The sequence below is a fragment of the Oncorhynchus kisutch genome, linkage group LG1 (assembly GCF_002021735.2).
Source record: "Oncorhynchus kisutch isolate 150728-3 linkage group LG1, Okis_V2, whole genome shotgun sequence".
NCBI lineage: Eukaryota > Metazoa > Chordata > Actinopteri > Salmoniformes > Salmonidae > Oncorhynchus > Oncorhynchus kisutch.
In genome coordinates, this window is record NC_034174.2 from 34,953,763 (window position 1) to 34,967,793 (window position 14,031).

Genomic DNA, 14,031 nt, shown 5'->3' on the forward strand with positions numbered 1-14,031 from the left:
TTACTAGGATTAAATGTCAGGAATAGTGAAAAAGTGAGTTTAAATGTATTTGGCTAAGGTGTATGTAAACCTCCGACTTCAACTGTGTGTATATATATATATATATATATATATATATATGTATATATATATATATATATATATATATATATATATATATATATATATATATACTCTGGACTCCGACATTGCTCGTCCTAATATTTCTATATTTCTTCTTCTTCTTCTACCTTTTAGATTTATTAGCATTTTTGTGTATTGTTATTATTGCACTGTTGGAGGTAGGAACAAAAGCCTTTCGCTACACCCGCAATAACATCTGCTAAATATGTGTATGCAACAAATAACATGTTATTTTATTTGGGTGTTTTTGGAGCCTTTGATCATATTTTTTCGGTGACTTCATACTCCACAATGAGGATGAGGAAGCAATTTGCTGTTTGGGGGAAAGTAAAAACAAACAAACATGAAATCACAAAAAAGGTGTCAGGATCCTTCTATAACATGCCATTTACAGTACATCAAAAATAGGTTGTAAAAAAGGTTGTAAAAAATAAAACTTCACCTTTAATGCATGACTAATCAAATGATAAACTGTTACTGGATATTGACTCTCATTGAGATCTGTGTGCAGGTAGATATTGTGTGTTCACTTGTTCCGTGAATGACAACAGGTTGATCAATGTGTGTGGATATTTTTGCTCTGTACCTATATTGGGATGTATATCCACAGTAACTAAGGTTGCGGCAACGCAGGTGATGTCACATATTGCTTTGTAGCTTGGCATTGCCATGGAGAAGGAGTGGCCATCTTGTCGTTAACTGGGGGACTAATGAAGAGCTGTGTACATAGATCACAGAGCAGGTCTGATGTTAATTAGAGCTCTGGGCCCACCTGCCATCATCACACATCTGGATGGAGGGAGGTGCTGATGATGTAGTGTGACCTTTGTCAACTATCACACACTGTACACCCATGTACTCATGCAAGCTCGCTTGTATACGCACGCATACACACAGCTGCACGGCCTCTCATTCTCTCACAGCCACTGTTAGGCAGTTACTGGTGGCGTCACTGCCCTCCAGTCGGGGCTTGCGTCCCTTCCTCTGTCCACCCCCCTGCACCCAGGAGTTGTGAATAACAGCTCCCCCGTTGGGCGCCGGGTCCACCTGCAGCAGGGACACCACCCTCTTCTTGACATGGGTCTTCAGCGCTTTACGCAGCTTTTGCCTGGTGAAGGCATAGAGCAGCGGGTGGAAGATGGTGGTGCCGTATGCCATGGCCAGGAAGCAGAGCCTCACACGTACCAGGCCATCGCTGGGGCCCAGGCACAGTATCAACACGTTCACCATGGACAGAGGAGCCCAGCAGCCCAGGAAAGAGGAGATGATGATCAGGGACATCTTGAAGACTCTCCGCTGGCGCTCCCGCCGGTCCCGGTGGCGCCTCACTGCTCTCCTCAGGGCGATGATGGCCGACACAGAAGCCTGGACGCCTGGGCGGTCTGCCGCCGGTGGGGGGGAGATGTCGTCAGTGGGGTTAGGGGTCGCTGGGGTGGTGGCGCTGGGGGTGGTGGCGGTGGTGTTGGTGACCCCCGTGGCCCCACTGTCAGAGGTAACCAGGGGCATGGAGGAGAGGGGAGGGAGGGAGCTGGGGGATGGGATGAGGGGCGGGTGGGTGAGGCGTTGGTTCTGGCTGGAGGAACCTCTCCCCTCTGTGGCCAGACTCAGTCCCTTCCTCCTTTGTCTCCGCCTGCGGATCCTGCAGCCTGAGTCCTTATTGGAGGCCCGTGGGCCCCTCTTTATGTGGGTGCCGATGCGGATGTTGAGGGCCTGCAGGATGCGGGAGTATGTGAACAACATGACGACCACGGCGATGAAGAAGCAGGGCACCTGCAGGAGGAGGTGGTAGTACATGGCCAGGCCCGTGTGGTAGCCCTGCCCACCCACACATAGCAGTGTCCGGTTCTGCCTCAATGGCGGCAGAGGGTGGGAGTAGTATGGAGTAGAGGGGGTGGAGGGAGTGAGGGTCAGCCCAGTGTGGTTTTGCCCAGTGGGGGTCAGTCCAGTAGGGGCTTCAGAATCAGACTCAGGGATCAGATCCCCCATCTCCATCTCCAACCCTCCTCCAATCTCATTGTCCTCCGCGTCAGACCCCATTGAGAAGAAGTCCCCCTCCAGGAAGGGCAGGAAGAAGACGGCCAGTGATATGGCCCAAACAGCAGCCAGGAGGAGTGCAGCACGTCGCGGGGTCAGCAGCCGCGTGGCTGGACGGACGGTGATGTCGTAGCGGTCCAGGCTGATGACCAGCACATTGATGGCCGTGGCCACACTGGTGAAGGTGACGCAGGCCTCATGGAAGCAGCACAGCGTAGCCAGGATGCCCCCGCCACTACCGTCCACTGGGAGCAGGATGATCGCCACGGTCAGCGGCAGACACAGCACACACACCAGGATGTCCAGCACGTGCAAGCTGACCGTAACCATGTTGCTGACTGAGTCAACCAGGTTGGACTGGGCGCAGTAGAGCACCAGCACGGTCAGGTTGCTGCTGAAGCCGAGCACCAGCTCCAGCATCAGCACGGTGGTGAGGGACACCTGGAAGCCCAGGGGTAAGGGGACGCTCCAGCCCTCCTCAGTCCCAGACACGTCCCCTCTCTCCAAAAGTCCCGACCCCTGCCCATCGCTGGTCTCCAGGAGGTCAGTATAGCCCTTGGTCTCCATGGACACCATGGCACTCGCTCATGCATAGCAATGGCCAATCCAGTCCATGCCCTGCCCTCTCCTTTTCTCCTGGCTTTGACTGGACGGTGATGAGGGTGATTGACAGGTCTGCACCTCCGAAGTTCTGTGGAGAGAAGGAGAGTAGGAGGGTGAATAGCTCAGCTAGTATCTATCACCTTATAGCTATAGGACCTAGAGCTCCTCTTAATCCTCCAACAACAAATATGCAGCAAACATGATTAATTAACATCCAATCACATTAACCGCTACTCTCCCGTGGGAAACCTTCACTCTTGCGCAGACATTTCGAAATTAAACATGACAATTTGAAAAGTAAGCCACGGTGTTTTGAGTGAGAATAAAGACGACTTTCAAGTAGTAAGACATGTATAAAAGCAACAGATACCATTAATAATAAGGGGCTAGAAGCGTCTGATATGGTGAGCTACCGAGTGGCTAGGACAGGCAAGCCCCACACTATTGTGGAGGACTTAATTCTTACTGCTGCCTGGGACGATGCTGGCCAAAAAAACTATACAGACAATGACTTCATCAAACAACACTGTTTCACGACGCATTAGTGACATGGCAGGAGATATTTTGAAACAATTACTGCTTCGCATACAAGCCAGTGAATTCTATGCTTTACAGCTGGATGAGTCAACAGACGTGGCGGGCCTGGCACAGCTCCTGGTATATGTCCGTTACGTTTATGGGGGGTCAATTAAGGAAGACATCCTCATCTGCAAACCACTGGAAACCTGGACAACATGAGAGGGTATTTTTAAAGTACTGGACAGCTTTGTGACATCAAATGCACTTGGGTGGTCAAGATCTGTTGGTATCTGTACTGATGGCGCAAAAGCCATGACAGGGAGACATAGGGGAGTAGTAACACACGTGCAAGCAGTTGCTCCCAATGCCACTTGGGCACACTGCAGCATCCACCAAGAGGTTTGAAAGACGTTTGACACTACAGTGAAAATGGTTAACTTTGTTAAAGCAAGGCCCCTGAACTCTCATGTATTTTCTGCATTAGGCGATGATATGGGCAGCAACCATGTAACGCTTTTACAACATACAGAAGTGCGCTGGTTATCAAGGGGCAAAGTATTGACATATTGTTTTGAATTGAGAGACAAGTTTAAGTTTTCTTTAATGACCATCATTGTCATTGTCTGGCTGCTTGCATGATGACAGGTTTCTCACACAACTGGCCTATCTGGATGATGTTTTTTCTCACCTGAATGATCTGAATCTAGGATTACAGGGACTCTCCACAACTATATTCAATGTGTGGGACAAAATTGAGGCTATGATTAAGATGTTGGAGATCTTTTCTGTTTTCATTAACAGGGACAACACACAGGTTTTTCCATCATTGTATTACTTTTTTGTGTGCAAATGAACTCAAGCTTACTGACAATGTCAAATGTGATATAGCAAAGCACCTGAGTGATCTGGGTGTGCAATTACATAGGTACTGTACTTTCCCAAAACGGACGACACAAACAACTGGATTCGTTATCCCTTTCATGCCCTGCCTCCAGTCCACTTACTGCTATCTGATCAAGAGAGCCTGATCAAAATTGCAACAAGCGGTTCTGTGAAAATTGAATTTAATCAGAAGCCACTGCCAGATTTCTGGCAGGGCTGCGCTCAGAGTTTCTTGCCTTGGAAATCACGCTGTTAAGACACTGATGCCCTTTGCAACCACGTACATATGTGAGAGTGGATTCTCGGCCCTCACTAGCATGAAAACTAAATACAGGCACAGACCGTGTGTGAAAAATTATTTAAGACTGAGACTCTCTCCAATACAACCTAACATTGTAGAGTTATGTGCATTATTTCAAGCACACCCTTCTCATTAACCTGTGGTGAGTAATTCACAATTTTCACAAGGTTTTATATGTAAGATGGCTAAATAATGAGCAAAATGATTCATTATTACTATATTATTATTTGTGCCCTGGTCCTATAAGAGCTCTTTGTCACTTCATGCCCTGCCAAGCCGGGTTGTGACAAAAACTCATTCTTATGTTTAATAAATGTATCGTTTATTGTGTGTGTGGCAGGCTTACAATGATGGCAAAAAACAATATTTGAGAGTGCGCTGACCCAACGCAGTTGGAGGTTGAATGTTTTAAGTGGTGCGGGACTATAAAATGTTTGGGAACCACTGGACTAGAGGTATGATGTATGATCAGAGCTGAGACAACAACATGTGTCATGGAGGCACTGGAAATAGTTCTAGGGGGTGGAGGGTGGTGAGAATACTTTTCCCTCTCTGAGGATGGCACGGTGTGTGTGTGTGTGTGTGTTTGTGAGTGAGTGCCGTGAAGTTGGAGGTGAACAGATGGAAGTGCCACAAGCAGCCCCCACAGCTTTTTAACAAGCCAATGGGGAGATATTGGCCTACAGAACTCCCCACCTCCTGTATTCTACCGCCTGGCTGTATTCCTGAACCAGTAAGGAGGAGCTGCAAATTTCACTGCCCACATTCTGAGAGAGTGGGTGGGCGGTTCATCCTTACACAACATACACCCTCCATTAACTAGGTCAGATAACATGCATACGTTATGGAAAAGTCCTCTTTTCTCAAAAAATACTCATAAATACATATCCAGATAGGAGACACATTCAAGCACTGCTCCAATGATGATCAATCTTCATATGAGTCCAGCCAGTTTCTCTGCCCACAGATGAGGTGAAACACAGTCAAACCTTTTTACAAAACAAACACCCTCCAAATCTCTGTTAAATCCCACGCTTTCATTGCTTAATTTCAACCGTGGATAGCTAATGAGAGGAGACGTTTCACAAGTTGATGAGCAGGTTTCATCGTTCCTTGTTGGGGTGCGTTATAGAGCGTACAGGGCTTGTTGACATAGCCCAGGGCCAACAGTGTGGCGACAGTTAATAGTTTTCAGAGGGGTGCGTCGGAACATAAACAAGGCTAGTAGTAACCAGCAACACCCCTCCCTCCCCTCCATCTCTTCCCTACAACGCTCATCTGTCTGTTTTTTAGATCCATGCCTTGCCTTCCTCCAGCTTATGTTGCCCTAGTTGGCACATATCTCCTTTTCAAGTTTGATTCTCTCACAGACAAGGTTCTGAGCCACATGTGCAGTTTGCTCAGATGTGGCTCAGAACATTATGTAACCAAGCTGAATTGGTTAAACTAACTCCTCAGCTTGAAATACCATCAATTCTCTGGTGGACCTTTTCATGTTCAAACTGCATGAGAACACACACTTAATGAAGGGCCAAATTCATTCTGGTCAGATAAAATGACAATACAGAATTCATTTAGGGCACTTTAGTGTTGAGTGTTGAGTGTTGTACTGTTTTTCCTCTCTCCTGCATGCGTCCTATAGATAATGTCTCCTGAACCTTTCTATTTCTGTACTATGGCATAAATAGTATACTATGGTGTAAATACTATAGTACACACTGTAGAGTTTTTGCAGACTTTACGGTAGTATTTACTGTAGTATACTGTAGTATTGACAGTGGTAACTAAGTAGAAATAGTTTGAAGTACTACTTAAGTAGTTTTTTGGGGTATCTGTACTTTCCTATTTTTTACTTTTATACCACTACATTCCTAAATGTTCTTTAATTAACACGCAAAAGTACTTGTTACATTTCAGTGGGGTAAAAATTACAAAAATAAAAACTATATTTTACTGGGTGACTTTCACTTTTACTTTTCTATTAAGGTATATTTAATTTTACTCAAGTATAACAATTTGGTACTTTTTCCACCACCAAGCATTTACAGTTAACTACATTATAAATACTACAGTAAAAGAAAACCATTATATACTATTGTAATTAATGTTGTGTTTTGCATTTTGTAAGTGTAGTGTTTTTGACATAGAAGTGGAAGCTTTCTCCTACAGGAGAATGAATAAATAGTGCACTTTCCATAATCTGTAGGCAGGTAGGAAGGACTTTGGCCTTCGACAGATAGTGCAGCACCTCTGCTCCATATATGATCTACACTTAGCATGCAGGTTTCTCACTTATGGGTAGCACAAATTGGGATATGGGAGAGGGGAATGGGCAGGGTGTATGCTAAATAAAAACTGTAGTATTTAATACAGTTCAAAAAGTGTAGTGCTGTTGTGGACTGTAGTGTTTTTACAGACAATACTGTATTAAATACTACAGTTGGTGAGTGTGTAAGTGTTGGTCCCAACATTCTGTCTATTGTAAATAGTTCCTTGACCTCTGTTCCGTTCCAGCGTAGTTTAAAACTGCTCTGGTTCAACCTCTCCTTAAAAATACCAATCTAGACCCCTCCTCACTGAATAACTATAGACCCATCTCTAAGTTTCCTTTTGTTTCCCAATTGTTTTTAAAGTTGATTTCAAGCAATTTGTGGCTTATTTCAGTATGAACCAACTTATTTGACAAATTCCAGTCGGGCTTCCACTCACTTCGCAGCACGGAAACTGCTTTATTGAAAGTCAGTAATGACCTTCTATTGGCTGCAGATGCTAGTGAACGCTCTATTCTTGTTCTTTTGGATCTCAGTTTGACACTATTTATCATAACATCCTTGTTGACCTTGGTAACATCATCCGCAATCATAACATTCAGTTTCACTGCTATGCTGATGACACGCAGCTCTTTACCAAGTAACCAAGCTAGCTTAGCTACGTTTCACAAGTGTCTTGCTGATATAATATGTTGGATGTCTGACAATCTTCTTCTGCTCAATGAAAATAAATCAGAGGTTGTTGTATTGGGCCCACAACCATTTCCTCATGCCAAGATTACTGTAACTCTTTGTATACTTGTCTCAGTCAGAAATCACTCCATTGTCTACAGCTCGGATTTTAACAGGCACCAGGAAACTTACAATATTACACCAATTTTAGCTTCTCTACACTGGCTACCAGTCACTTTTAAAACAGATACAAATTATTGTATTAATCACGTTTAAGGCTAGGCTTGGTTTAGCCCTGTGATAGAAAAATTACATATTTACCTGATTTGATTGATATTAATTTTTAGCAATTAATACTTAACAAATGGCAAGACATTTCTGTCCTACTAATGCTGTGTTTTTATGGTCTCAACTCTTGTTCCCTGCAGCTAATCTGGGTGTATGGTCACTAGAGATGACCTGAGCAGACAAATTAGTTAACGACTGCATTACATAGACAAGAATGTGTTTAATTAGAGACAACTTAGGAGTAGAACAATCCCCCGTTGTCTCAAAATCATCCTTGCAACTGGGAAACTAAGCCAGAGTGGTAGCCACCGGTGATGGTGAGGACCTGCCTTACACCAGGCCTACATGCCCTCAGTCCAGCCTCTCTCAGCCTATTGCGGACAGTCTGAGCACTGATGGAGGGATTGTGCATTCTGGTGTAACTTGGGCAGTTGCTGTTGCCATCCTGTACCTGTCCCACAGGTGGTGAGGTTCGATGTACCGATCCTGTGCAGGTGTTGTTACACGTGGTCTGCCACTGCAAGGACAATAACCTGTCCGTCCTGTCTCCCTGTAGCGCTCTCTTAGGCGCCTCACAGTACGGACATTGCAATTTATTGCCCTGGCCACATCTGCAGTCCTCATGCCTCCTTGCAGCATACCTAAGGCACGTTCACGCAGATGAGCAGGGAACCTGGGCATCTTTCTTTTGGTGTTTTTCAGTCAGTAGAAAGGCCTCTTTAGTAGTGTCCTAAGTTTTCATAAATGTGACCTTAATTGTCTACCGTCTGTAAGTTGTTAGTGTCTTAACGACCGTTCCACAGGTGCATGTTCATTAATTGTTTATGGTTCATTGAACAGGCATGAGAAACAGTGTTTAAACCCTTTACAATGAAGATCTGTGAAGTTATTTGGATTTTTATGAATTATCTTTAAAAGACAGGGTCCTGAAAAAGGGAATAATTTATGTTACTTAACAGTTGCCAATAAAATAAGTCCTAAATGGAAAGGAATATTTGTCAACTGCAGCCCCATGAAGTGTCTGCTACCACACCAAAGACTATCCCAGCAGCTCACCTCCAACCTCAGTATGGGGGATCCTCTTCCGGGCACACTTCCCTTGACCTCAGGGTTATCATCATGGTAATCCTGACTATGGCCTCTGTGAGGAATGGCCCAATGGCTACTGGGTAATATACCTGGCCTGGGCCTGGATGAAATGACCCTTCTGCCTGGCTGTGGTTGGAGGTAAATCTATTCTGACAGCCAATCATCAAGAAATAATATGAGAGGCAGAGATATTCTATTTAGAATTACCTATACAGGCTTTGAGCGAAGTCTTGTGGAGCTGTGCACCTAGAGCCAAGATGGTGGATAAATAAAGATGTCTTACTCAGGCCGTTTACCATAGAGAAAATGGCAACAGTTCCAGTCTACTAAAGCGGTGGCTCTTCCATAGACACCAATGAGATAGCAGCTGGGTCTGGCCTACTTGTATATGAACTGAATTTTTTTGCCAGTGAGATGTCTAGCTTCCTCTCTGCTGGAGCAACCATATACAGTAAGTGGGATTGACGCACTTGTATCACCGAGTTTCTATTTTGATGGGACAGGAAGTGTACTTTCCCATACCACTTCCCTTTATCCTTTCTAGTCATGACCCAATTTATTAGGGGTATTTTCTATTAATTCCTGTAGCTAACAATGTAGCTTCCAGAATTTCTATTCATCACACCAAGCCATGGAAATGTTTACGGATCATATGTATAACATACTCAGAGTCTGCAATACTCTACACCCCACAGCCACAACCTTCCGAATGCGACTCCGCAACAACGTAAGAAGCAGTCCTATCTTTAATTTGAGATATTCCAGTGTTCAACACCATTTGTTTATTGGGCAAAATATCTTATTGTCTCCTGTTATTTGACAGGCTCTGGCAAGTTGGTCAAAATAACTCTGCTGAAGTGAAGCAGCGCTTTACAGGGGCAATTGAAGACATGATGTCTGATGTGGAGACAGACCCAGAGGACCCGGATACATTTTTAATAACCTCCCGACCCTGGTGCTCCCCTGAGTTTGAGGACCTGATTGCATTAGCAGACAGGAGAAGAACCGCCTACCGAGAACATCTGATTGTGCAATAGACCACAAATAATCACCTGCACCTTACACACTATTTTCACTAACTCTTCACACCTGCTTCTCAAGAGACTTTTTGCCCTGACTCCCACTCACTCACTCAGACTTACATACTGACACACAAACACACACACACACAAAATGACCTTATTTTTAGTACTCTTTATTACTTATAGTTTTTTTATATAAATGTATTTGCATTTGACTTTTTTTGTTGTTCTTTCATTCAATTCAATATTTTTTTAAACAAATTGTTTATGTTGTACACTTCATTTAGTTATTATTTATTTAGAGATGTTGTATTTTTATAATTTGTTTGACTTTTGAACACCTGTTCTTTTTGGGGGGTGGGGGGTCAATACAGAGCAATTGTATTTTTTTGTATTAAATTGTATTTATTTTATTACTTATATTTTTGGAAGGGGGTTAGGGATATCTTTTTTTACTTATATCTTGGCTTATCTTGTACACTTACGACAACCTTGTCCAGCGGTATCTACCACTGGGGGTCCAAAATGTGGTGAGGTAACTACTCTCTTCATCCAAACTACTCACAATCACCCAACCTCAACCCAATTGAGATGGTTAGGGATGAGTTGGACAAGCATCCAGCAAGTGCTCTGCATATGTGGGAACTCCTTCAAGACCGTTGGAAAAGCATTCCAGGTGAAGCTGTTTGAGAGAATGTCAAGTGTACAAAGCTGTCATCAAGGCAAAGGGTGGCTGCCTTGAAGAATCTCAACTATAAAATATATTTTGATTTGTTTAACACTTTTTTGGTTACTAGATGATTCCATATGGGCTTCTGAGTGGCATAGCGGTCGAAGGCACTGCATCTTAGAGCATGCGGCATAACTACAGTCCCTGGTTCGAATCCAGGCTGTATCACATCCGACTGTGATTGGGAGTCCCACAGGGCGGCACACAATTGGCCCAGTGTCGTCCGGGTTTGGCTAGGGTAGGCCGTCATTATAAATAAGAATTTGTTCTTAACTGACTTGCCTAGTTAAATAAATAAAAAATATATGTTTTATTTCATAGCTTTGATGTCTTCACTATAGTTATATGTGGAAAATAGTAAAAATAAAGAAAAACCCTGGAATGAGTAGCTGTGTCCAAACTTGTGACTGGTATTGTATGTGCTAAAGTTTCAAGAGGTGAAAACCTGGCAAAAGCCTGCCTTTTTCAGAAGATGTGTCAAAAGCTTCAGTTGCTACAGCTCAACCACCATCATGTTGTTCATCATGTCAGCAGCACTAAAGAAAAACAAAAGGTCCCATCACACTTGACAACCTGAGGCAATACTGAAACCATTTGAGGATGTTTTTGAAGGGATGGGGGCCCTGCTAGGTGAGCTCCACCTGGTGGGGGATGAGTCTGTTTTTTATTTATTTTTTATTTCACCTTTATTTAACCAGGTAGACTAGTTGAGAACAAGTTCTCTTTTGCAACTGCGACCTGGCCAAGATAAAGCATAGCAGTGTGAACAGACAACACAGAGTTACACATGGAGTAAACAATTAACAAGTCAATAGCACAGTAGAAAAAAGGGGAGTCTATATATATTGTGTGCAAAAGGCATGAGGAGGTAGGCGAATAATTACAATTTTGCAGATTATTAACACTGGAGTGATAAATGATCAGATGGTCATGTACAGGTAGAGATATTGGTGTGCAAAAGAGCAGAAAAGTAAATAAATAAAAACAGTATGGGGATGAGGTAGGTAAAAATGGGTGGGCTATTTACCGATAGACTATGTCGGGCTGCAGCGATCGGTTAACTGCTCAGACAGCAGATGTTTGAAGTTGGTGAGGGAGATAAAAGTCTCCAACTTCAGCGATTTTTGCAATTCGTTCCAGTCACAGGCAGCAGAGAACTGGAACGAAAGGCGGCCAAATGAGGTGTTGGCTTTAGGGATGATCAGTGAGATACACCTGCTGGAGCGCGTGCTACGGATGGGTGTTGCCATCGTGACCAGTGAACTGAGATAAGGCGGAGCTTTACCTAGCATGGACTTGTAGATGACCTGGAGCCAGTGGGTCTGGCGACGAAAATGTAGCGAGGGCCAGCCGACTAGGGCATACAAGTCGCAGTGGTGGGTGGTATAAGGTGCTTTAGTGACAAAACGGATGGCACTGTGATAAACTGCTTCCAGTTTGCTGAGTAGAGTGTTGGAAGCAATTTTGTAGATGACATCGCCGAAGTCGAGGATCGGTAGGATAGTCCGTTTTACTAGGGTAAGTTTGGCGGCGTGAGTGAAGGAGGCTTTGTTGCGGAATAGAAAGCCGATTCTTGATTTGATTTTCGATTGGAGATGTTTGATATGAGTCTGGAAGGAGAGTTTACAGTCTAGCCAGACACCTAGGTACTTATAGATGTCCACATATTCAAGGTCGGAACCATCCAGGGTGGTGATGCTGGTCAGGCGTGCGGGTGCAGGCAGTGAACGGTTGAAAAGCATGCATTTGGTTTTACTAGCGTTTAAGAGCAGTTGGAGGCCACGGAAGGAGTGTTGTATGGCATTGAAGCTCGTTTGGAGGTTAGATAGCACAGTGTCCAAGGACGGGCCGGAAGTATATAGAATGGTGTCGTCTGCGTAGTGGTGGATCAGGGAATCGCCCGCAGCAAGAGCAACATCATTGATATATACAGAGAAAAGAGTCGGCCCGAGGATTGAACCCTGTGGCACCCCCTGTTAGACCAGTTTAACAGCTTCCCTACCGAAATCCCTATTCCACTGAAGGAAAAATATTAAAGGCTGTTGATTCAATGGAGGAACAGGGTGTCATTACAAAGGTCACCAAAAATACTTATAATAAGTGCCCTGAACAAAGCCTTATGTAAGGCACATTACTAAATGCCTACCATTGAAGAGGTACTGCCAAGCCTGGCAAAAGCGAAAATCTTTTTGGTTATTGTTGGAAAAAATGGGTACTGGCAGGTATGTTAGGATGAAAAGAGTAGTTACCCCACCACATTTTGGACTCCCAATGGTAGATACCGGTGGACAAGGTTGCCCGGAGTGAAGGAGTGAAACCAGCTGCAGAGGAATATCAGCGAAGGCAACATGATGCACTTCAGGGACTGCCAGGAATAAGTGTCCTAGCCAGGAATAAGTGTCCTAGCTGATGACATCCTGGGATACGGTTGTGGTGCTACAATGGAAGAAGCAGTGCAGGACCATGACCACAACCTGACTCAGCTCTTACAAAGAGCAAGGGAGATGAATCTAAAGCTGAATAAAGACAAAGTTAAGCTCAGGCTCACAAGTACTACATACATGAGACATCTTTTAACAGCTGAAGGCCTGAAGCCAGACCCCAAGAAGGTGGAAGCAGTACAGCAAATGCTGCTGCCTACAGATGCAAAATCAGTTCAGTGACTGCTTGGTTTTGTAAATTCTTACCTCATTTGTCTGACGTATATGAGCCATTGTGTCGACTGACCAATAAAGATGTGCTGTGGGCATGGCTTCCTCAACATGAGGCTGCATTGAAGCAAATCAAGAAATTGGTAAGCAACCAACCAATCCCGAAGAAATGACCCAACAATGTGATGCAAGTGACAAGGGCCTAGGGACTTTATCACGGTGCACACTGATCACAAGCCTCTTGAGGTTATCTCTAAAAAGCATCTTCTGTCTGTCCCGAAGCCACTTCAAAGGATATTGCTAAAGCTTCAACATTATCAACTACAGGTAGTATACAAGAAAGGAATAGAGATTCACGTTGCATATTTCTTGTCTAGAGCAGCACTCCCAACAACTAGTTACCCGCAATATCGGACAAATGAGACTGTATATGCTCTACAGGCTGAATTTGAAGACGTGAACTATGCTAATGATCAAAACATCTCCCCGCAGACACTGGATGGTATCAAAACTCAGTCAGCAGAGAATAAGACTTTTTATTTAACTAGGCAAGTCAGTTAAGAATAAATTCTTATTTTCAATGACAGCTTAGGAAAAGTGTGTCAACTGCCTTGTTCAGGGGCAGGAGGAGAGATTTTTACCCTGTCAGCTCAGGGATTTGATCTAGTAACCCTTCGGTTACTACTCTAACCACTAGGCTACCTGCCACCCCATGCTTCCATCTTTTATCCTAAGAGGCTGGCCGGACACAAGAAAGAGTACGCCCATCCTGGTGAGGGACTTCTGGACATACAGAGTGCTAGTGCCAGAAACTTTACGCCCATAGGTGCCCAATATGCTGCCAGTG

At 44.2% G+C, this 14,031-nt stretch overlaps 1 protein-coding gene across 1 annotated transcript in view; it reads right to left on the bottom strand.

Moving 5' to 3' along the window:
* Nucleotides 1-217: 217 nt before the first annotated feature.
* The window catches only part of LOC109873376 (G-protein coupled receptor 22-like), a 63,535-nt gene continuing 49,721 nt past the window's right edge, over nt 218-14,031 (bottom strand). The window contains exon 2 of the mRNA XM_031822573.1: nt 218-2,848. Within this exon, the coding sequence (XP_031678433.1) occupies nt 1,033-2,733 (1,701 nt within the window). The 5' untranslated portion in view covers nt 2,734-2,848 and the 3' untranslated portion in view covers nt 218-1,032. The remainder of the gene's footprint in view (nt 2,849-14,031) is intronic.